Raw genomic sequence first — 24,346 nt, forward strand, 5'->3', positions numbered from 1 at the left:
TAATTACACCCAAGTCTGTGTAATCTGTTCTCTACCCTCTCCACTGAACTGTAGACCCATGAATATAACTGCCTACCAAATAGCTCATTTCTATCGCTAACCATAGCTACTTCCATTTTAATACTTGCCCTAGTGTTTTATTCTTTCAACTTAAAACCTGCCACTATTCCTTAATATTCCAAGCCAGAATTCACTTGCAGTGTGTCACAAAATTCTACTGATTGCACCTCTCAAATCCCTTTCAACTCTGCCTCCTTATTGGAATTCTTATCTTCACTGCTTCAGTTCAAGCACTGATCAATTTTTGCTTCGACTGATGTAGCAGCCTTCTAATCTCCCTGAAATCTTTCAATCCCTTTTCTAAACTACCACTAGAGAATCACTTCTAAACACAAATCATTCCAAACACTTTAATGAAAAGAACTCAAACCAATTATTTTTTAAAATTCACTCCCTTAACAAAATATTTTCATGTATTAGTATAAAAAATTAACAAGGACTGATGGGTGAGTAAAAAAGATGGTTAGGTGAACAGGTAGGTATGTGATAAAGCAACTATTAGCAAAAGGTAAATTTCAGAGGTAGATTCACGGTGCTCGTAGCATCACTCATTCAGATTTCTGCATGTTTCTAATTTTAAAACTATCAATAAAAGTTATTTTTAAATAAAGTGGCTTATAGTTATGGCTAATATTTACTGTGGGCTACCTACATGCTAAGTAAGCATTTTACATGCATTTTACAAAAATTTACAGGAAATTCTTAACACTTTTATAATGTTTTTGGCTCTCCAAAAAAACTGAGAAGGTGGTGAGGAAAGAAGCCCCGATTTGTAACATTTGCCAATTTCCATGCTGTAACACTCCCAAGACAGAATTAGAAGAGATGAATATTAGTGTATTATTATATAATATCTTCAACATATAGATAAAATAAACTTTGCCTCAAGAATATGGGTAATGGTGCAATGTAAGGAAGTTTTGAGTAGTAATTACATTTGTTTAAAATATAACTGATATCGTTTGCATAATTATTTTTAATTATTACTTTTAATTATTTAACAACCAGTGGCAAAATTCCTGAATACTTAACAATTCTTAGCTTTAGCACATCATAAATATCTCACATAGACCAAATTGGGCAGGTTCAATTATTGACCATTATTTTACAGATGTCGATATGACACATTAGAGCAATGAGGTTACATTACTTGCCCAGTAGTAAGTATGAGAGCCGGCTTTCAATCTCCATTTTACTGACTCACGAACCTTCATTCATCACTGCCAATGCTAATGTTTTGCTGCTTGATGACATTCTACTCATACTTCAAGATTCCTTTGTGCTCCCATAGAGCCAAAAATCACAACCTATTATACCACTTATTGGTCTAATTATATACCTACATGCCTATCTTCTAACCTGTCTAGGCAGCTCAGCATAAAAATGCACAGAGGAAGCCTGAATTTGAATCTAAGAGTTTTTACCTACATGCCTATCTTCTAACCTCTCTAGGCAGCTCAGCATAATGCACAGAGGAAGCCTGAATTTGAATCTAAGAGTTTATACTAGTGCCTAGCACATAGTAAGTATCGATACATGTGAACTACTAGGACAATAGACATGGTTAAGTGGCTGTAAAGCAGTCTTCATCCTAGAATACCCAGCATTGAGGCAGCGTGTAAAGGAAATCAAGAAAATGCAATATTAATTATAGTCGTGGTTTTCTCATCAAATAGCTGTTTGATACTGATCAAACTATTTCACTACAGAGACCAAGTGCCCAGGATGGTGATAAAAGGGGGAGTTGGATTTAATTATGAAGTACTTTCTTACACTAAAGCTGCATGACTGCATGCATGCCCTTGCTGATGCCATTAAGACAGAGTAATGGAACAGCATGTGTCAAGAACTTTTCAGCCATGTACATAAAAGATATATGCCTACCAGGTAATCCTCACTGAAGCATTTAAAATAGCCAATCATTGGAGGTAGTCCAAACTTTTAGTAATAGAAGAATGGTTAAATATATTCTAGTACTACTCCAGTAGAACATAAAGTAATCATTAAAGGTGATTGTTAGAACATCCTGCAGAAACACAGGAAATGAGATATGATGGCAAACAAAATAAGCAGAATATAATATTGTAATATCTTACATTCACAACATAAAGCAAAAACCACAGGCATCAGGAAAAATAACTAGTGTAATAAGTGCTTAAAAAAATCCATCTGCGAAATTTGGTATAATGCTGCTATAAATAATTTATATGTATAAAAATGACTGGGGTGTTTGAGTTCTAATGAGCTCTTTATAAAATCTGGACCTTCAAGCAAGGGGCCTTCAGTTTAGGGGTGCTCAGTGTACCTCTGGCACATTTCCTCCTCCTGAGCAGAGCAGAGCTTATTGTTCGAGCAGACAGTGCACACACATACATATGACACAGAATTCAACAGGAGAGAATGGAGAAACATGAAAGGGAGTGGAAAAAATAATGATTCTGCTTTTTAGTACTCCTCAGTACCCCGTAATATAATTTTAAGGTGATATCCAAACAACTAAAATTAATAGCAAAATTTTAAAAGAAAACCCAAATTGGTTTAATTAAGCTGAAAAAATCAAATATTAATTGAATTCAAAGAGCTGACCTTTTCCCAAAGTAACGATTCATTGATGGAACTTGGCCTTAAAATAATGAGGTTTTCCCTCTGTGGACAGACAGTAAGCCAGAGTGAAGTAGGGGCAGACGTTAAGGATTATCTAAGTCAGCTGGAAGGAGGATTCAGAGAAAAAGTTTTCTCCCTGTTGCTTTCAAATCAAGCAGCATTTTGTGTTCTATTGATTGACGTTATATGAGGTGGAAATACGAGGGGGAGGAGGGTACTTATTTAAGTAAAGTTAAATACAATGATGATTCAGTTTCCACAGTCACTTGTTAGAAGGGGATCTACATGTTATGTAAGTTACTTGTTAATTTCACGTTTTAAAAACAAGATAAATGAGCCCCGGTCTGTGTGGCTCGTTTGGTTAAGCATCATCCAATCACTGAAAGGTCTTGGGATGGATTCCTTGTCAGGACACATGTCCAGGTTGTGGGCTCAATCCCCAGTCGGGGTGCATGTGGGAGGCAGGCAGCAGGGATTTATCTCTCACAGTGATATGTCTCTCCCTCTCCCCTTCCTCTCTCTCTAAGATCAATAAAAACACTTTTTAAAAAATAAATGAAAAAAATGTTGTCTTCTCTCCAACACCTTATGTCCAGCTCTACCATTGACTAGTAAGAATTCAAAATTCATTGACCAAATACTTAAGGAAAAGAGGACCAAAGGAACATCTTCTGGTGAGTGAACAGCTGTTGTTATTTTCATTTTGCAATTCTTTTTTTATCTTTATTGTTGAATATATTACAGATGTCCCCCTTTTTCCTCATTGACCCCTTCATAACTTTAATATACTCATCCAACAATCAGAAGTTCATCAATATACCAATTTTTTTTAAGTTATGTTGGGTTTTTCCTGAAGGCATTGTGCTTTAAAATGTCATTATATAAAGGTGGTAAAATGAAGAAAAGCTTAAGATAATATTGTTTAGTATTGAAGAAATTATACCTTTAAGACATATTATTATACTTTCTATAGTGTAATAATTTACTGGGTGGCAAAAAAGAAGTTAAAAATTAATGCAGTATGTAAGAAAAGATTACTGCCATTTATATTTCAAAACTAGATATCCATCCCTTGATTCATGTGTATGAATCTTAGAGAAAACACTTCTAGCAAATCAATATAGTATAATTTCCATTAAACTTTACTCTGAAATATGAGCAAGCATTTTAGATGCTCTTGATTTATAGAAATACCTAATAATTAGAACAGAAATTATTTTCTTGCCTTCTATAATTACTGTCAAAATGGAGCTATATATATTTATTTAATACATATATAAAGCAAAGCCTTGTTTTAACAATAAAGTATTACAGATTCACATGTAACATTAGAACAAAAATACGATGTTTGTTTATTTTAAGGGGTAGATGTTACATGATAAAATATAGTATCTGATTAAAAATGAAGTAACTAACAAGTAAAGATAAAATTTTTTTCTGATTGTTTATTATTCCTTTATTGTGAAGGACTATGTAGAGGTGGGAAATAACAACAAAGGCAGAGAATGAAAGATGAGCGGTTTAAACTCAAACTTCACCCATATGATTTGGCTGAGACAATTAAAATGGACATCACTCATGATTTCTAGGTCATGTCATATGTAGTGACAGTCAAATTTGCACAGATCTTGCTTGGGGTGATAAAAAGGCATGAATTTCTGCCCTTTTAAAATTTTTAGGAGATTTACAAAGTTTAATAGAACTTACAGAACACTCAAAATTAGGATTCACTCATAATCTTTTATCTTGGAATATGTTGTGTTTTTTTTCTCTCTGCAGTTTATATGCAGGTTGGTGAAGAAGAAAAAGAGCAGGGGCGTCATCCCTCCAGCATTTATTAGTTATAATAAAGCGGTAACTTGTGGAAAGACAGTGAAGACCAAAAATGTGGAACACTAAGATGATGATCCAGTGTTCAGATTTAGTTGAGAGTCAATTTAAATGATGAAAATAAGGTACATCTTTATACACTACTAGAGGCCCGGTGCACAAAAATTTGTGCACTTGGGGGTGGGAGGGAGATCCCTCAGCCCGGCCTGTGCCCTCTCGCAGTCTGGGACCCCCTCGGGGAATGAGGGGCTGATGGCTGTTTGCAGCTGGTCACACACCCTTCAGGGTGGGGGTCCCCACTGGGGTACCTGGCCAGTCTGGGTGAGGGGCTGAGGGCCGTTTTCAGGCTGGCCTGCGACTGAAGCTCCCAGCCTCTCCTTTTTTTGGCGCTCCCAGCTCTGAGGCCGCAGCTGGCTGAAAGCAGGTATCTGGGGTTTGTTTGGCTTCTATAATTGAAACTTCGTTGCCATCCTGCTCACTCCAGCTCTGAGGCCGCGGCTGGCTGAAAGCAGGTATCTGAGATTTGTTTAGCTTCTATAATTGAAACTTTGTTGCTTTTGGAGCTGTTGCTTTTCGAGCTCAGAGCCGGGCCGCGGCAGGGGGGAACCTTGGCTTCCTCCATCACTGGAGCAAGCAAGCCTCATGTTTGCTTCAGCTGCGTGGCTGCCGGCCGCCATCTTTGTTGGCAGTTAATTTGCATATCTCGCTGATTAGCCAATGGGAAGTGTAGCGGAGGTACGGTTAATTACCCTTTTTGTCTTTTATTAGATAGGATTCTTTTTTCCATTCAAGAAATTGTAGAGTGACCAACATTTTCCAAAAATGCTATTATAACTAAGATGGGTCTGGATAAGTGAGTTTAAGAATAATCATGAATCTGTACTCCTGCTCAAGAAAATGTGACTGCATTGGGGGGTGGGGGTGGGGAGGCACAGACCCAATTAAAGAATTTTCTTTCTTATCCCAAAGTATAGAAAATCCTATATAATAAAAGCCTAATATGCTAAGTGTCCAGTTGTCCGGTCGGCCGTTCAACCAATCAAAGGGTACTATGCTAATGATATGCTAAGACCACTCAAAAGCTTGCTATGACGTGACTGACTACTGGGGCCAGACAGCCGACTGGTAGACCAGTTGCTATGACGGGCACTGACCACCAAGGGGCAGACACTCCGACTAGTAGGTTAGCTTGCTGCTGGGGTCCGGCTCATCGGGACTGAGCAAGACGGACCAGACATGCCAGGGAGCCCTCCCGCGATCACTCCCCGGCTGGCCAACCTCCTGCATCCCTCCCCAGCCCCAATCATGCACCAGTGCCCCCCCCCCCCCCCCCCCCCCCCCCCCGGGGGCCCCCCCCCCCCCCCCCCAGTGCATGAATTTCATGCACTGGGCCTCTAGTAAATATAATTTAACTAAGGGGAGAAAAACAGGGGGGTGACAACTGAAAACAGAGGTAGATTCTCTGGGTAAAAAGGAGGAAGAAAATCAAGGACAAGTCTATGCACTGGTGTAAGCACAATGGCACACTCAGAGAAGTCGGAAACTCACAGGTTTAGTCCCTTGAACTCATCTCTACATTCAACTCATCCTTTAGTGTTCCCTATCTAGATCGATAGCATTTTTATTCTATCTACGTCATTTTCTCCTTCAGACACTCTTCCGTTATTATCACTTAATATACTATTTTTTATTTCTACTTTCTGATATTAAAAAAAAAAAGACCTAGGACCAGAGGAAAAATCTAGGACATTTAATGGGATTGATGCTATTATTCAAATCATTTCCACCTGTCAGCTTTATTGTAGTATGCAAAATTCAATAAAAACAAACGAAGCCAATAAAAAGAGTACCTAATGATATCGTTAACAGACTCAGCATGTGGTAAAGTACTACAGATAAATAAAATTGTGTCATTTTTACTGGTTAACAAATGCTTTCTAGCAACCAAGTAAATTACAAGACAATTATGAGCTCAAAGCAACCCAACTCTATTTAATAAACTTAATTACACAGCTACTAAAGATATTCCCTATAAGGAAATGTTCCATGGACTGCATATATGGTTATATGGTTAACTAGACATCCCTTTCGGAGGTTAAAAAAAAAAAAGGAACAGAAAAGGTAGGTGGAAAGATGATTTTCATATTTATTCAACTTCATGAGTCTTATGCTGGGAGGTCCTAGATCCATTCCATGGACTGCATATATGGTTAACTAGACATCCCTTTCGGAAGTTAAAAAAAAAAGAAACAGAAAAGGTAGGTGGAAAGATGATTTTCATATTTGTTCAACTTCATGAGTCTTATGCTGGGAGGTCCTAGATCATTAGCAGAGTTAACATAAATTGATTATATTATATCTCCACCCCCCCACAATGGAAATTTAGAATATGTGCCCTATAGAAATTTAAAACAACATTTCTATAATCCACAAACCCCAAGAGAATTCAAATAAACCAAACAAGTTATTTTGATGATTTAAAGTAAAATATGAATTATATTTAATACCACCATCTGGCATATAGTTTCACTATGTGTTGGTAGACAGGAAAAAGGTAAATCATCCTAATGGTGACAACGGGCTAAACATTGTTTAATGCATTGTTTCATAGTTAAGAAAACAGAGAAAAGTCTGTGGGTTCATTCAACAGAAGTGTTAACCCAGCTCTATTCAGAAAACAAGGTTAATACTGCATTCAAGCATATTACTTGAGAAAACAAACTTCTGGTCAGAAATTTTCCTTCTCATTTCTGAATTTACTAAGCACTTTGTATTTTTATTATATCACTTATTATGTTTTTGATATTACGGTTCTAACACTAAAGTGTCCCTTACTGATGAGTGGGAATCCTGTCATACTAATGTTGTATCTTCTGCTGTCCTAAGCATGGCAATGTACACAACATTCACCTCAATAAATTTATGAAATAAATACATCTCATCAAATGCACAGTAGCTCTTGAATTTCTCTGCAATTTTTCATAATCTTTCTTCTAAAATAATGTGTTGTACAATGGGTTTTGCATAAATGTTATTGACATTGGAAAATGTAGATATTTTTAAAACAAAAGTAACTCAAACAATAAAGTTAGATCACCTAAAAAAATGACTTTAAAATCCTTTAATGAAGGGAACTTTCTTGATTATTAGGAATGACAATATTTGCCAGGAATGTCAAATCGCCTGTTTTTGATGGAAAATGAGCGAGACATGCTGTAGAGAAGATGACAGCCAGCATACTTGAAAATTTTTCTAAGCATGTTTTCTTAGTCTCCCTGCCCCCAGTCTTTCCTTAGCTCAAACTCATCCTCCACAGAAATGGGGCGGTCCTTTATATAGGCGAATCTGGTCATGTTGATCTGTTTCTTAAAAACAAGAGGAGAACAGCCCGGACACGCCAGACCTGGCCACATCCCACCTGCAGCCTCGGCCCCACCACAGCTCAGAGATAGCCAATGCCTCATCTGTGTTCAGAACCCCAAATCAGCAGCAATACATACTACTGGGCTCACCATGTGGATTCTTCTGATTTAATTTATTTTCTATTCTTTTCTGCCTTAAAAACTCACTGCTAATTTTTAAGATGCAGCTTAAAAGGCATCCTTTCCTGGCCACAGCTTATCTAAACACTCCCTTAAAGAACAGCTTCTTCCTCTAGATTCTGTCACTTCGCATTTTATTCTTTGTTGATAGGTCTGGCCCTGGTGATTACTAGCGGCCTAAGTGCAAGGCATTGCTTGCATAACTTTGAAGACCTAGTACTTAGCCCAGTGCCGTTATCAAAGGAAGAAACCAATAAATGATTTTACTAAATAAATAAATGTTTTTCAAACTGAGATATTCTTGATAGAATCTGAAAAAAAAAACTGAGCTATTACTCACCAAAAGAAAAATCTAAAAAATAATTTTACATGTTTAGGTTTTATGAAAATTAAAGAACTGCTTTCCATTGCTTTTCTTATAGCTTTTTATTGGTTATTTTTAATTTTAAAATAATAGCATTGCTTTTTTAAATTCTTGCTCAAAACCAATAAAGAAGCCATATGAAGACCATATATATAAGAAATTAACACACTTAAGCAAGTTTTTAAATAAGTATTGATATAAGCCTTCAATTGAAAACAGAGATGTCAGCCTTACACTGGAAACCAAACCAATTCTTACAAAAGTTGTTTATTTTGTTTTAACCTCATGGCTGAGCTTCAATGATACCTAGTCTTTGTGATTGATAACTATCTTGGACCACAGTAAAAATCAATATATAGTTCCATTTTGCTGATGAAGTTGTAGCCATAAGGCCAAAATTCAATTCCTCACCTAGTGGTTTCTGGTCTATGACTGAGTTTCGTTTCGTTTTCCTTCCATTTTGAACTTAGGAGAGAAAAAAATGCATTTTTAGTAAATGTTTACGTGTAAAATAAGACACTCTCCTTTGGACTGCTTCATAGATTTACATGTTTCACTGAAAATTGCCAAGAGCATCAAACCTCAATATAAGGACAGAAAGTAGTTTTCCCAACTGCATAAATATATCACATCCTGAACAACCTGAACTCTTGACCTTCCCATGAGGGAGATGCTGCTCAAATGTCAGTTAATCATAGCACAGCACCACAATGGGTTACCCAGAAGGAGAAGGCAATTTAAAAGAGCAATTTTAACATGCAATTGCCAAAGCATGCAATGCAGACTATTTGGGAGGATGGCATATTTTATTTCCATTTAATAAGAGAAAGAGAAACTGTATTTTCTTAGCTTCAATACCAGATGGTATACCCAGGGGAAACAGACAGACTCACAAACACTCACACTCACACACACACACACAAGCATACATTCTTTGATTGTTTAATGGAGTTCTTGAATTATTTCCCATTTAAGACAACTTCACATTTATACCTTCTTTAAAATGTATAAAATGCCTGAAGAAGCATTATGTGAATACCATGGGTCGGGCTGTAAGCTCCGAGTGAAATCATCAAACCCCCAGGTGAACAGAGAAGCAGGAGGCAAACATCAGTGGCTACATCCCCCAGAGACTGCAGTCACCCCCTGGCCTAACTTGAGAGACCCTGAAGCAGGTAATTTCACTCACCAAATGATTTTAATGCGCTTTAGAAAGAACACAAAAGAAAGAAAAGAAAAGCATTGGCAACTAGGTGTGACATTTTCCGACAAGGATACATTAAAACATTTTTTAACACTTCTTTGACTGTTTAAAATATTTAACTTGAGTTTTAAGCACATTAATAAATTATGCTTTCAATAAAAGTGAAGTTAAGGACATCAAACTATTTTTTTGAGGGAATAAGTTAACCATGCAGGTATGATTTATAAAAATGTATGTCTCTCCCAGATTTGTATGTTGTACTTTCATTTATTCATGAAAGAAAAAAGAAATCAGGGGGAGTGGGAAAAAATTCAGGCTTATCAAGTAAAAGCCCATTTTCAGAAAATGGGTTTGAGCTAAAGCTGCCGAGTTGTCTAACATGAGATAAGTCTTGTTTGTTTTTCCTGAGTCTCACTTTCACGAGCTACAAAATTAGATAATAATATATGTAATTCACAGGATTGGTTGGAAAATAAAATATCATGATAAATTAACTTCATATGCTAATTATAAAGCAGTATTAATCAATACTTAACTATGAAAATCTACATCAATGTGTTAAAATACAAAATTTCCTCATTGACACACATACATAACCATTTAATTAACTTGCTGTACAATTATGTACAGACAGATTTCTGCCAAGAAAATAAATATACTATTGCCAGAAATAAAATTTCATTGGCTTAAATAGATTAAAATGGAAAACTTAACATAGTAAATTATAATTAATGTACTTTTTGATTGGTATTTAATAGCAAATTATTCTCCCTCTGAGCTACACCAAAATAAAATAAGAATGTTGCAGAGGCAGAAAATAATCATCATATATTTGTTATCTACAAGAAATTCATGTGAAATTGGTATCAGACACAAACACAGCAAAGATTTTATACTTATTACTAGAGGCCCGATGCACGAAATTCGTGCAAGAGTAGGCCTTCGCAGCCGCAGCTGCCTCAGCCCTCGCAGCCCTGGCTTCATCGGGAAGTCGTCCAGATGGTCATTCTGCTGTTCGGCTATTCGATTGATTTGCATATTACGCTTTTATTATTATAGACTAGAGGCCCAGCGCGCACGAAATTGTGCGTGGTTAGGGTGCCTAGGCCTAGCCTGGCCCGTGTCACATGGCCTCTGCTGCCCTGCGATGCTATGTAAAGCTCCTCACCCCGGCATGCTCTGTGATGCTCGCGGCCCCTGGACTGCTCTGCGAAGCTTGCTACCATCCTGTGAAGCTCACCACTGGACGCTCTGCAATGCTCGCGGCCCCTCGACTGCTTCGCAAAACTCCCCCGCCCCGCAACTGCTTTGCGAAACTCGCTGCCGCCTGAGTGACTGCTCTGCTAAGCTCAGGGCCACCCTGCAAAGAAGCCTGCCACCACTGCTCAATAGTCCCCAGTCCCGCCCTGCCGCCAGGCCCCCCTCATGGTGAGCAGTTCGGGGGGCAGGGGGGTGGGGACCGAGAGGTGCGCCATGCACTTCATGGTGGCCGGTCGCCCGTTCGGTCGTGATGGCACCTAGATCTTTATATATATTAGGATTAGGCTTCCTGGTGGTCTAACATGTAGGGCGTATCAAAAAAGTCAACATTTATTCAATCACCTGATATTAATGGTAAAACACTACAACTACACTCTGGCATTCTCCCTGCCTTGATTAAAATGAAATGAGTTACAGAACTAGTATTCAGAGCTTGCACAAGTTAATACAATTAGATTAGAAAGAATTTCATTTTTTTTTGCTTTTCAAAAGGATGTTTTAATTTTGAAGTAATGCATGTTCATTAAAAAAAAAAACAACAACAACCACACAGCTTCACTAATAATGACTATAAGAGCAATAATAATGGCTGTTTTACGTAACACTCCCTACATGCCAGCCCTTGTGATAAGGGCTTGCATGCATGAAAACACAACCATTTCAGGAAGAATTTTTAAGCTTTTGAAATCCATACTAAATATCAGATAATAGCATAGTTAGTATAAGTTGTGTTCTATTTTCTTGTTATAGGACACCAGGCTGAGGCCAGGGTCAGTCGTGCTAAGTCTGAGGAATCTTATATTTGGAGGAAAGGATATGGATCTTGAAGAAGGGAAGTAGATGGACATTGTAATGTTAATCAACACTGACTCTGTATTTAGATATTTAATGTTTATCAGTTATATTCAAATTCTGCTTTTCAAAAATTTGTTTGAGTTAATACAATATATGCTTTCATAAGCTTTCCCTCCATTTCTAACAACTGAGCAAGATTAGTAGACAATCCTTGTAAAATAGTAACCCCAAGTTCTTTCAAATCTATAATGTATGTAAATATCTCGTCTATAAGCACTTTTTACTATAAAAATCTGTATCAAACACAACTTCTGAGGACATTAATAAATTAACAAACATGAGACTAAGACTTACCACATGTGATAGTTTTAAAAACAAATAAACTCTCTACAGCTGAAATGAAAACTAAGAGTGAACCTGATACCACTGTATACTACAGAGCCAACAAATTAAATATTCCTCAAATAAAATTTAGAATTAGAAAAAAACACAATATAGTTCCAAAATGTCAAGACATTTTTACATTTGAAAACACTTATGTGGGCATGTTATTTTCAGTCTATTCCCTTCCACACAGGTAAGATTAATCTTAAAAATACCTCAAAACACTTTTCTAGTCAATATTTTTATTGCATTTCAATATGCATTTTAATTTCAGTTCAATATGGATTCTGAACATAAGCATTCAATGAGGATTAGTCAGTGCTCATTAACATGCTGGCATCCATTTAATACAGAAGACCTAGCTTTAAAACAAAATCCCATTGACTGGCAATCTCCATTGGCCTTCACATCAATAACCAATATCAAATCATTCCCAAGTTAAACAAAAATTACATTATTATTAGCAATACATTGTGTGATACTATTAGTTAATTTTTGTCTATTTTGATGAAAATAAAATAAAAATAAGAAGGCAAATGTGATATTTAAAAGAGAAGTTTGGGCACAGGACATCAAGAGGCAGACTACTGGCACAGCAGAATTACCACTATGGTTCTACTTTGTATACAGCTATAAAAATTAAATGTAGAAATAGGTAATTTTTATTTGAAAGTGTGTAGGTTCCTTTGTAAAATGAACCCCATTGTTCACTGTTTCCTGTTGGCATGGAATATTAACTTCGAAAGACAGAATGAGCTACTTCTCAACTTCAAAACCTCTCCTCTTTAAATTATTCCTCTGACTAGTTGAGCTTGTGGCGTGAACATGTCTCTCCCTTAGAAAGTTCATCTACTACAATGAGAACAATATGTCACATTTCCTAGAATGAAAGGACACAGCGGTACAGATACTCTGTAAAGCAAATTGTGTGATTTAGTTGGACCATGGAAATGTATGCACTGCCTTCTGAGTTAAGCTGCTTTTCAATCACAGAAATAATTAGAAAATTAGTAGAATCTTTATTGTCTAAATCTCAGACTAATGATTGAGACTAATGACTGAGCAGTTAAACTTCCTATTTGTGAAAACCTTTCAATATAAACATAATATATGTTAATATATAAAATTAAGCCAGATTAAAAAAATATTTAAGGATGACAGTATAAAAAGTGATTTCATGGGTTTTATTTTGATTTGATATCAGTATTCTTAGTGGATAGCCCCAAAATATTGTAAATGCTAAACAGATGTTCAAGAAACAAAAGACATTGTATAGACATTTGCGTTTTCATAGATCCTCACAATCTTCCCTTTCAATTTTCAGAATCTAGATCATTAAATTTTCAAGACACATAGATTCACGCACTAACTCTGCAGGTGTTTCAACATAATGCTTGATAGAATAAAAAAGGTCTTTCAACTAAACTATGTTCAATAACAAAATAAAGAGTACAATGAAAAATATAATCTAATAACTTAGACGATTAAATTTTTCAGTGGCTTTTAATAAATAGCTAACAATTTCTTCCACTATAACAGCATGATAGAATGAGGAACTATGATTTATGTTATATATTTCTTTTTATTCTTTCTCCATATGTTATTATTTTCACCACTGTTTCAGGCATAGGGAGTGTATTCTGTAGCTGTTCACTTAATCCTCAACAAGTGAATTTTCTGAATAAAAGGGCTGGTCACTGAAACTTGGTTCAGAGGAACATTTCTTATATTATCAGATATCCCTCTGCAATGGTTGAGGAAGACAATATCCACACCATAGGAGGGTATTTAGCATAGGCTTGAATTGCCAAGGCTAGCTCTCAATACTTTCACCTGTGTCTATCAGAGATTTGGGGGTGAATATAAGCAAACTGAGCAAAATTACCATACAAGAAAAGATTATGGATACAAAATAATACTGAATAATGTAGAGAAAGACTCCTACTGCTCCCAAATCAGTCAAATTATGACGGAACCGAAGCTACAATTTACCAAATTCACTGAAACTCTTCGAATAGTGTGATCATGCCATGTGCCAAATAATTAGAACTTTCAATATTGTATGTATATTATATGTTTTATGCAAGATGTAACCACTAGGCAGAGTGGCCTGCTACTCAGTCTTACCTGCACACTTGGTTCTGGTGATCAGCGGAGGTCCTGGGAGCCCCGTTCCACCTTCACCAGGTCTGGTAAGTAGAACACGGATCTCATATTCAGTGTCTGGATCCAAATGCCATAACTTATAGGTTGGAGCGTTGACTGCGTGCGTTTCTGTCCAGGAACCTGATGTCATCCTGTACTCCACTTCTTTCAGGATAATGGGACCATCGCCAATGATGGAATTGGCATTTAGCTGGATCAGCAAATATGTAGGCCCAACACCAAGCAGCTGGGGAGGAGCAATGGGTCTTGGTGGTTCTAGGAGAGATGAATGTGTAATGTAATTAGTAAAAATCCAAAAGACTATAATACATACAAATATATGAATGGCTCTCAAAGCCTAAAGGCTTAATAATTTATGTATTCATAATAATGTATATGTTTATAAATACATACATTAAAAAAACCCAAAAGACTAGGGCATGAGTGGTCCCGCATCTGTACTTTTAAAGAGCAAATACTTTCACAGATGGGATATGATGCATTACAACAAGTTTCCTCTTATTAAAATCATGCCTCTCCAGGCAATAAACTTATAAAAGGACAGTAAACAAGTGAAATAAAGAAAAAAAAATATTTAGAAATGGCTAGCTCTGATTAGCTAACGGAGTGATCTTTGACCTTCTTGAGGCCCTAAGACCATTACAAATCTTCAAATTAATGAATACTCCTCTTACTCATTATTTCATTCATGAAACATGGTTGCGGGTGTGTTTTTTCTTGCTCTGGTTTCTACGTCTGATGAAATAAGGAGGAAGGCACAGCAATGCAGAAATCAGAAGCTAATCCATGTACTGACTCCTTTCCACATCCCCACCTTAGAGTGTAATGAACTAAAATTTACACTGAGGCTAAACCACAAATCATTACAGATCACTGGCCTTTGGGAATAGCATGGATTAAGGCAATGCATCAAATATTAAACTCAAATATTAAAGGTACACCACAATTTTGGATAGCTTAGATATTTTGCTTGAAACATCAGGAAACATTATTTCAATGTCTGAACTTATAGAAATGGTGAATGATGAATTAGAACACTTTTTCCTTATTTAACAACAATGTAGCTGATATCTGATACTAGACTTTATGAGGGCCTTCACAAAACTACCTCTGTCCATGCTATGTCATGAAGATATTCTAACTACTACTTTTGGAACAACATTTCCAAAAGCCAAAAGGCTTTAAAGAAAAGTGTTAATCTAAATAAAGTTGCAACTGCCTTAAAATTGCGTTAAAGATTTCCTTTTAAGACTGAAAGCCAATCTAGAATCCCTCTGGAACTCTTTTGACTCAATACAAGACAAGCAGCTAAAGAGAAAAATTGGAAACATATCTGAACAGATATTTCTCCAGAGAAGATGGACATGACAAACACAAGAAAAGGTGCTCAACATCATTAGACTCAAGGATGGGTAAAAGAAAAAAGTCCGACAATAACAAGTGTTGGCGAGGACATGGAAGAGACTGGTGAGACTGAAGTGGTGCAGCTGCTGTAGAAAGCAAAGAGCTCTTTCAAGTGAAACCTAGGGTTACCTCACGTCACACTAATTGCACTCTTAGGTGTCTATTCAGGAAAAAAGGAACGTTGTATCCATAATAACATCAATGAATATCCATAGTATTTTCTTTGCAATAAAAAACAACAAAAATGTCCAATATTTAGAACTGTTGGATAAACAAAAAGTAGCACATCCACACAATGGAATGTGGCTCAGTCATAAAAAGAAATGAGATTCTGACACGACCTGCAAATCTATATAGAAAGTAGGTGGTGGCTGCCAGGAGCTGGGCAATGAGGGAATGGAGAGTGACTGCTAATGTATACAGGGTTTCTTTTAGGGTGATGAGCATGTTCTAAAATTGACTGTGGTGATGGTTGCACAACTCTAAAAATACTAGAAACCACCAAATATCTAAACATACTAGAAATCACTGTAAACAGATGGATTTTTGGTGTGAAATTTCTCTCCATAAAGCTGCTAACAATATTGTTAAAAAAGAAAAAGCAAATCATATAGGAGAGATAGTGAATGCAACTGTACAATATGTTCCCCATAGGGGTAAATGGAGAAGATACATGTAGAGGAAAGTTAAGGACAGCCAGTGTCTTTCAAACTGGATTTTCTATTTTAATGAAAAATGCATGTTTGGAATCAGATACAATTCAAAAAAGCCTATAAGCAGGTTTTATTTTCTGATAGAGATTGAGATGAAGTAAGCATTTTCAGTTGTAGCCCTTAAACCTTAATTGTATAAAAACATAGTTTCCATCTTACGTACACCTAAGTTACAAACATCCTTACATAAGGGATAAGACTAGCTGGCCTAGATCTCTACACTGGCTAGTCTTTTTCAAGATTTTTCCTCCAAAATTTATGATAAATATTTATTCAGTAACTACTAATTGCTAGGCTGTTTTTCACATTGAGCATTCATATAATAAGGCCAGGGAGACACAGTAACAATAAATCAACAAATTCATTATTTTATTATTTTTTCAAGTTAATTATTAAAAATTGAGAGTTATGTAGAAAACAAACGGATGCTGTCATAAAGAATAACAGATTAGAAGGAGGGTGTATTTAGTAACAGCAATTTAAAAAAAAATCCATTAAAGAATATTCATTTATTCCCATCATTAATTATGACCATTATGGCAATGCTTTCAAACTAGTTATTGGTAGTACCATATGAATTTGTCCTTCACATTGCTAACGTTTAAAGTAAAAGAAAAACTTTCATCAAATAACATACGTGCTATATAAACTGTTTATGTTTAGAATTATTTTTTATTGAAAAAGTAGTTCTTAATACCTGATTGATAAAATTTAAATATACAATTTGTACATTATTGTTTGAAATTTTTTTCAACAATATACTCAAACTTGGCCTGGCCAGCGTGGCTCTGTGGTTGAGTGTTGACCTATGAACCAGGAGGACATGGTTCAATGCCAGGTCAGGACACATGCCCAGGTTGAAGGCTCGATCCCCAGTGTGAGGCGTGCATGGAGCAGCTGATCAATGAGTCTCTCTCATCATTGATGTTTCTATCTCTGTCTCCCTCTACCTTCCTCTCTGAAATCAATTTTAAAAATATTCAAAATTGTGCAGAGGGTGAACGATTTCCAATTTCACAACTGACTTCATTTGAGAAGTTACCAAAGAAAAAGATTAAATAAAACAAAAAATGCTTCAAATTTTTAATTTTTTATCACCTGAAGTAGCATAGAGCTAGACATTTCATATAATGAAATTTTACCAGTCTAGCATCATTCAATTTTTTAATATACAAAAGTTTTGGTAGACAGAAAGAAAAAATTGACATACTTTCTAAAGTTTACACTAAAATTAAACTGAATAGAGACATATACATAATAGAAAAATGCAAAGGTATTTCCAGACTATTTAAATGTTCTACATATTGTAAGCAGTCTGCATCTTATAAGAAAACTGAGTTTCCTCATATGTGCAATGCTTGTTTTCATTCCACATTGCTTAGATACCAACTAACTTAAATAGGAAATGATGCTAAATTCATAGCTTACTGGGGTTCTACCCCAGAGCAGCAACGCCTCACATGACAGCTGAACAACAACATGAAGAGGTCTGGTATTCAGCATGATGAAATGATTTGTCCAATTAATTGTAAGTAACAAAACTAGGTTCACCTATAAGTTTATGGGTATTCTGACTTGACCTAATGACTATATATTGAATGTTAAATCTCACCCATCAAAACTCTGCACAGCATCGTCATGGAAAATGGAAAAACAAATGACCAGCAGAAGAGGGCAGGGAGAGGAAAAACGGGGGAAAGCTACAATAAAACATTACAAAGAAGAGAAAAACTGAAGAGTAATATTTCTTCTAGCATGTCTATCCTTAAAAAAATGACATGTAACAGAACACAAAGCTTAAAGTCAGGAGATCTAGTTTCAAAAAATGCATATACACATAGCTGGGTAAACCTGAATATGTTATTTAACTTCTTGGCATTACAATTTCTTCCTTGGAAAACTATGCATTGTTTTAAGAATTTTAAAAGACTCCCTATTTCTAAATACATCAAGAAACCCTGTATTTAATGCAAATTTATTTTATTTGTTTTTGCCTGAGTACATAAATATTAAAACCAAAAATTAATATTCAACATGAGTGTTTTTTGTATATGAAGAAATGAGTTTTACGTAATGAGGTTCTTGGCCTGAAGTAGGGCAACAATTCACTCTGGTCAGTTTTACATCTCATTTGTTATGGTCAAGCCAACACAAGGGGCAGTCCAGTAATCACAGCAGTAAAGTCGTATTTGGAAATATGGCAATATTCAGAGAAGCTTAGAAGTATATACCTTGATTAACAGCATAATTATAAGAAGTGAAACCTAGCATTAATGAGATTAATATATCACTACATATTAAATTTTTTATGTTGAAGGTAAAAAGTAGCTCATATTAGCATATGTATTTCGGTTTGGGGCCCTTGAGAACAAGAAGGCTTATTTATAAAATATCTATTCATTTCAATAAATTATGCATGAATTTTAAACAGTTAGCAAATGAACATGTAATTGTTCTGCAGCAATATTAATATTCTTCATAACTAATACACTACCAAACCCAGAGGTGTGGTGCGAATAAATCCCAAATGTACACTAGGTATCAACTGAAGTATGCAATACCCCAAATACAAGATAAACCATGCCGATGTTACATATTAACTTCCAATTAATGACTTCTATTCATTATTCTAGAGCTAAACAGTATCAAATCGCAATTATACATTTGAATTAGTTATTTGTTTTTATTTCACATGGTTTTAAAAAGTGTATTGAAGTCACAAATCATTATGAAAGTATATTCTTATCCAATTATTACCATTACAAATGCTATTTTACACATATGTGTCACATATCAAAATGCAGTTCATAACTAAAATGCAAAAAAGAAACAGAAGCCACAAAGCCAGAGAAAAGTCAGTTAACAAAGGAAATATCAAGAACAATGACACTTCTACAATCATCTAAACAAATAAATAAACTAAATAGCTCTCAATCCAATCTCCTTCCAAATTGTTTCTTCTACTTGTCAAAGAGGACTTAACAAAAACTATCTCCAGATTAACTCTCCTGCTATAGAAGCAGGCAATAATATTGTTTTTGTCTCTTATGACTGCTTTAACATTGGCAAATCTGGTTCCTTATAAACAACAGAAATTTATTCCCTCAAGATTCTGGGCTCCAGAAGTTCAAAATCAGTATCACTGGGTCAAAATGAAGATGGCAACAGGCCATGCTTTCTCCAAAGACTGTAGGGTTTGAGAATTAACTCCGGGCCGCTTCCAATGTCAGCAGGTTGCTGCTGTTCCTTAGTTTGTTGCCACCTCACTTGAATCTCTCATTGCTCACACTGCCTTCTCCTCTTCCCAAATTTCCCTCTACCTTCACTTATAATGACACTCGTGATTGCATTTGCACATATAGATGATCCAAGATACTCTCCCCTCTCAAGACCATTTTTCCAGATGAAGTGATAGTCATGGATTCCAGGGATGAGGACCTGGTATATTGGGGCCATTTTTCAGCCTATTGTAGATAGGGACTAAGATGTCATCCGCCCCCTGGAAAACCTCTCAGATCCACCTTCTCTTCAGCTGGGTTCCAGGGATGAGGACCTGGTATCTTTGGGACCATTTTTCAGCCTATTGTAGATAGGGACTAGGATGTCATCTGCCCCCTGGAAAACCTCTCAGATCCACCTTCTCTTCAGTTAGTAGTAAACTTGTGAGTGGAAAAAGACATCCACAAAGAAACAAAAAACCTCACCTAGGAAGGTTTCCCAGTTAGGTTCGGAGCAATAGAAATTATAAAAGAGCTGTAACAATTTAGGATTCCACATTGTCTTTGGGAGCGGGGAGGTGAAAATAGAGATGATCAAAATTATTAATCACAATGGCTACAGGAGTCAATGCTTTTTTACCATAGCTAAATTCCTACCAAAAACAAAACCAACCAACAAAACAATATTAGAATATTTGTCTTAGAGATAGATATTTTCTTGTTTGCTATCTTCTGTGTATTTAAATGAATGGGTCACTTCAAAAGCGATGTTATTCTATTTCTTTATCATTCCCTTCATTAAAATTTTCATCCAGTTCCAGGTAAAAAAGAAAATTTATTAGTTCATGTTCATGTTGTTTAATTTTCTTGTCACATTTTAAATGTTGAGGTAAAGGGGACTTGCTATTAGAGATTGAGAGAAGGCAGGAGAGCATCAGTGTACCAAACAATTCAAGCGTTTATGCATCAGCTTCCCTATGATATTTGTAAATGATTTTAAATTATGCCTCAAAAAGAGAATGATACAAGTTAAAGGTACGCAAGTCTTTCAAGAAATTGGGAATAATAACACTGAGGAAAAGGAAGATGGTCTTTCCTCCCATAAGAAATGGAAAGCAGGTTATAGAAATTAGAAGCACTTTCTGTAGGCATTTTATATCATATATAAAACATAATTTGTTACATTTTTCCTTACGCTAAAACATAAAGTACACATTTTATTTTTATTTTTAAGTCTATTTTTATTGATTTCAGAGAGGAAGGAGAGGGAGGGAGAGCTAGAAACATCGATGAGAGAGACTCACTGATCAGCTGCCTCCTCCACACCCCACACTGGGGATGGAGCCCGCCACCTGGGCAGGAGCTCGCCACCTGGGCATGTGCCCTGACTGGGGACTGAACCGTGACTTTCTGGTTCATAGGTGGATGCTCAACCACTGAGCCATGTAGGGACTGAACTGTGACCTTCTGGTTCATAGGTCGATGCTCAACCACTGAGCCATGCTGGCAGGGTTAAAGTACATATTTTAAAACTTTTAAATTTATTTAACAAGGCTTCTCCTGCACCCACATTTTATGAACTTTGTAACAGATATATTTTTGAGAAGAGTAATAGTTCTTTCATGATTTTCACTCAGTTATTTTTCTGATACTTCAGATTTCCAGTCCTATCAAATTCCCCAAGCAGTCAAGTACCACTCCATTCAGTCTTCTGGCTACCATCTCATAATTTTGCCTCATATCAATAATGTGCTCAGTAAATTTTATAAATTATCTTTCAGATAAATTAGTATTTTAATTGTTTACACACTTGTACATTAATAGATATTTTAAGTCAAAGACTATTTTTTTAATTTAACATAGTAAAATCCCTTTTTATATCCAACAATACAATTGATAGTCTTTTAAATCATGTCATTCTGGTGGCTCATTAGCTTGAGCTGGTCAAATAAAGTTAATGCTAAGACATTAAGAAATCTGGATATTGTCAAACCTGAGGTTCCTATGCCAGCACCTAGACCAGTGATGGCGAACCTATGACACGCGTGTCAGAGGTGACATGCGAACTCATTTTTTTGGTTGATTTTTCTTTGTTAAATGGCATTTAAATATAGAAAATAAATATCAAAAATATAAATCTTTGTTTTACTATGGTTGCAAATATCGAAAAATTTCTATATGTGACACGGCACCAGAGTTAAGTTAGGGTTTTTCAAAATGTCCCTCAGTTACCTAACATTCTGGTTACCTAACATTAAATCACTTACATTTCCATTTCTCAAAAGAGCATTGGGACAGAATTTTGAGGAAGAGAATGATCATTTATTCACACAAGCTGACCATGACCAATGAGGCATAAACGGCATTTGCATATACAGCTTGCTCATAGGCAAGTGAATTGATAATGTTTTGGGAAAGAAATCTATTAATATATGTCAAGAAATAACAGTGTGTCCACAAATCGAACTAATCCCACTTCTATGAATATATTGTATGAAGATGATTTAGATATTTGTTTAGAAGAGCAAAAAGTTAATGAATGGAAATATTCAAAAATAGGAAAGTGGTGATGCAAATTATAATATATCTACTCAATAGAATTTTACAGAAACTTTAAGATCTTAACTTGTTAAGATTAGTCATATAACAAAAGTCATGGGATATTTAAGATTATTAGAGCTTTAATTTAAAAAAAATAAAAAGTGCATGCCTAGGAAAAACAAAACAAACAAAAACCAACAACCACCATCACCAGAAGAAAATATACCAAAAAGTTAATAGCAGTGAATGAAGAACTGGGAGACAATGAGTGGTTTTGCTTTTTACTTTATATCTGTTTTCCAATGAATTTTATAAAGTGCTCATAATAATCATTACATTCTTAGTAGTTGTCACAGTGCCTGACAAAGTTCAATAATATTGTATTAGAATGAATGGCTCAACAACACCTAAAAATAAAAAAAAAAATATGTATCCATGATACTGCAAGAAAAATTATCTACATAAAACCTGTCTGTGCCATACAAAAAAAAAACAACAAAAAAAAACAAAACAGACTACAACTTCAGTGTGACAACCAACATCTAGAGATGGCAACAGTATTTATTTACTAATTAATTTTCAAATGCTGAAAACTAGGTCCTCAAAATGTAAGATTTACCAACTCTTGCTTTGAACTATGTAGCTAGCCAATTGCTCTGACATTGATACACAGCACCTACAAAACGTTATTATTTAATTAAAGGAATTAGTTGACTGTAACAAAAGAACACTTTCTAGGCAATTGCTTAGTGACCAAGTGGCATCAAGTGATTTATCTAGCTTGTAAAAAAAGGAATAGCTACAAATATATAAAAATTTATTTTTGTCTTTTAGTGAAATCAGGTCAATTAATTTTACAAGAAGGAATTTTTCATGTGCTAAAAAAGGCACATATGTATACATATATAAAATTTTTATATACAATATACATCAAGAAGTTATCAAAATATATAATTGCATGTATACCAGGATATATACAATAACTTGAGACTCTTGAACAATAACTTAATTCAAGGTAGGAGAAAATTTCGAGGATAAATGTGCCACTCAACTAAATAGCTATTTCGTCTTTCTATCTTTGTGTGATATGTATTGATTTTAACTGCAAGATCTGTGGAATTTTAGTATTTAATCTCAATGACATGGCTCTTTCCTGCTGCCTAAAGTGCTGCAATTTAAAGAAAAACACCACTCCAGCAACAAAACTACAAAATTTGCATACTAAATTGTATATCTTAGGTATTACCATGTGCTTTATTCATCTCGATTTGAAAACACTGTTGCAATGACTTTATTACCTGCTTGAAATTAAAAGGCACACCAACAGCACACTGTTTTTAGATCTGTCAGCAAGAACTAAAAACAAGTTTAGGTTCATATTAGGGTATATGAAAATATACATTAAGAATGTTTTTAAAGGATTTTAAAAAGTAAAGTTTATTTGGTTTTTTTGCCCATGTAATCTACTCCAAAAACTATAATCTGCCTCATTAATATCTATGCAACCCGTAGGATCAGAATTATAAATTGTTGCAATAATTCAACAACTTTACAAAGGCCTGTGTTAGTGCCACCATCCATATGGCAGAAAACCACATATGTTATGATGAAAATTATAACATATAATTTATAATTTGATTATAAATTATAATTTGATTATAATTTATAATTTGATTGACTCATCAGTTAATACAGAAGATTGTTCAGATGGCCATTTGATCCCTCATTTCAGCTTGGTCAGAGCTCAAAATGTTCCTGCATTTCCAGGAAAGAACATGCAGTTCATTCCAAGAACAGCAATCAGGTATGTAGTAAAACCAGAAAAGCCTTCAATTCCTTGTTTGGCCCCCTCAAGTTGCGGCCTATATACAGGTCATTACATCACCAGCTCATCAGATACCTTTAAAAGGTAGAAGAATAAAAAATATGTAAATGGTAGGAGAAAGGAGGGGAATGGTGTTTGGCAAAGGCAATATATGTCCCAGCAACATGTCAAGTATGCCTAGGTTACACAGGCTGTTACTCCATTCTAGGTTATAGGTCAAAGGATGTGAAGTAACATCACTGATTTATATTTTATATTTAATACATATTAAGACACAATGGCTGACTCCAGTAAAACAAGAGATAACAATCAAAAAAAATGAATCCACTATAAAATCTCTGAGATTACGAGATTATTCTCTCTCTCTCTCTCTTTCTCTCTCTCTCTCTCTCTCTCTCTCACACACACACACACACACACACACACAAATATATAT

The 24,346-nt window shown here is 35.5% G+C and overlaps 1 protein-coding gene across 11 annotated transcripts in view; it reads right to left on the reverse strand.

Annotated features, from left to right (window-relative positions):
• The window catches only part of PTPRK (protein tyrosine phosphatase, receptor type, K), a 364,082-nt gene that overhangs the window by 172,780 nt on the left and 166,956 nt on the right, over positions 1-24,346 (reverse strand). For all 11 annotated transcript variants that reach the window (XM_014533788.1, XM_014533787.1, XM_014533786.1 and 8 more), the window contains exon 6: positions 14,171-14,464. In XM_014533788.1, coding sequence (XP_014389274.1) covers positions 14,171-14,464 — 294 coding nt within the window. The remainder of the gene's footprint in view (positions 1-14,170; positions 14,465-24,346) is intronic.

Source organism: Myotis brandtii, unplaced genomic scaffold (genome assembly GCF_000412655.1).
Source record: "Myotis brandtii unplaced genomic scaffold, ASM41265v1 scaffold123, whole genome shotgun sequence".
Lineage (NCBI taxonomy): Eukaryota > Metazoa > Chordata > Mammalia > Chiroptera > Vespertilionidae > Myotis > Myotis brandtii.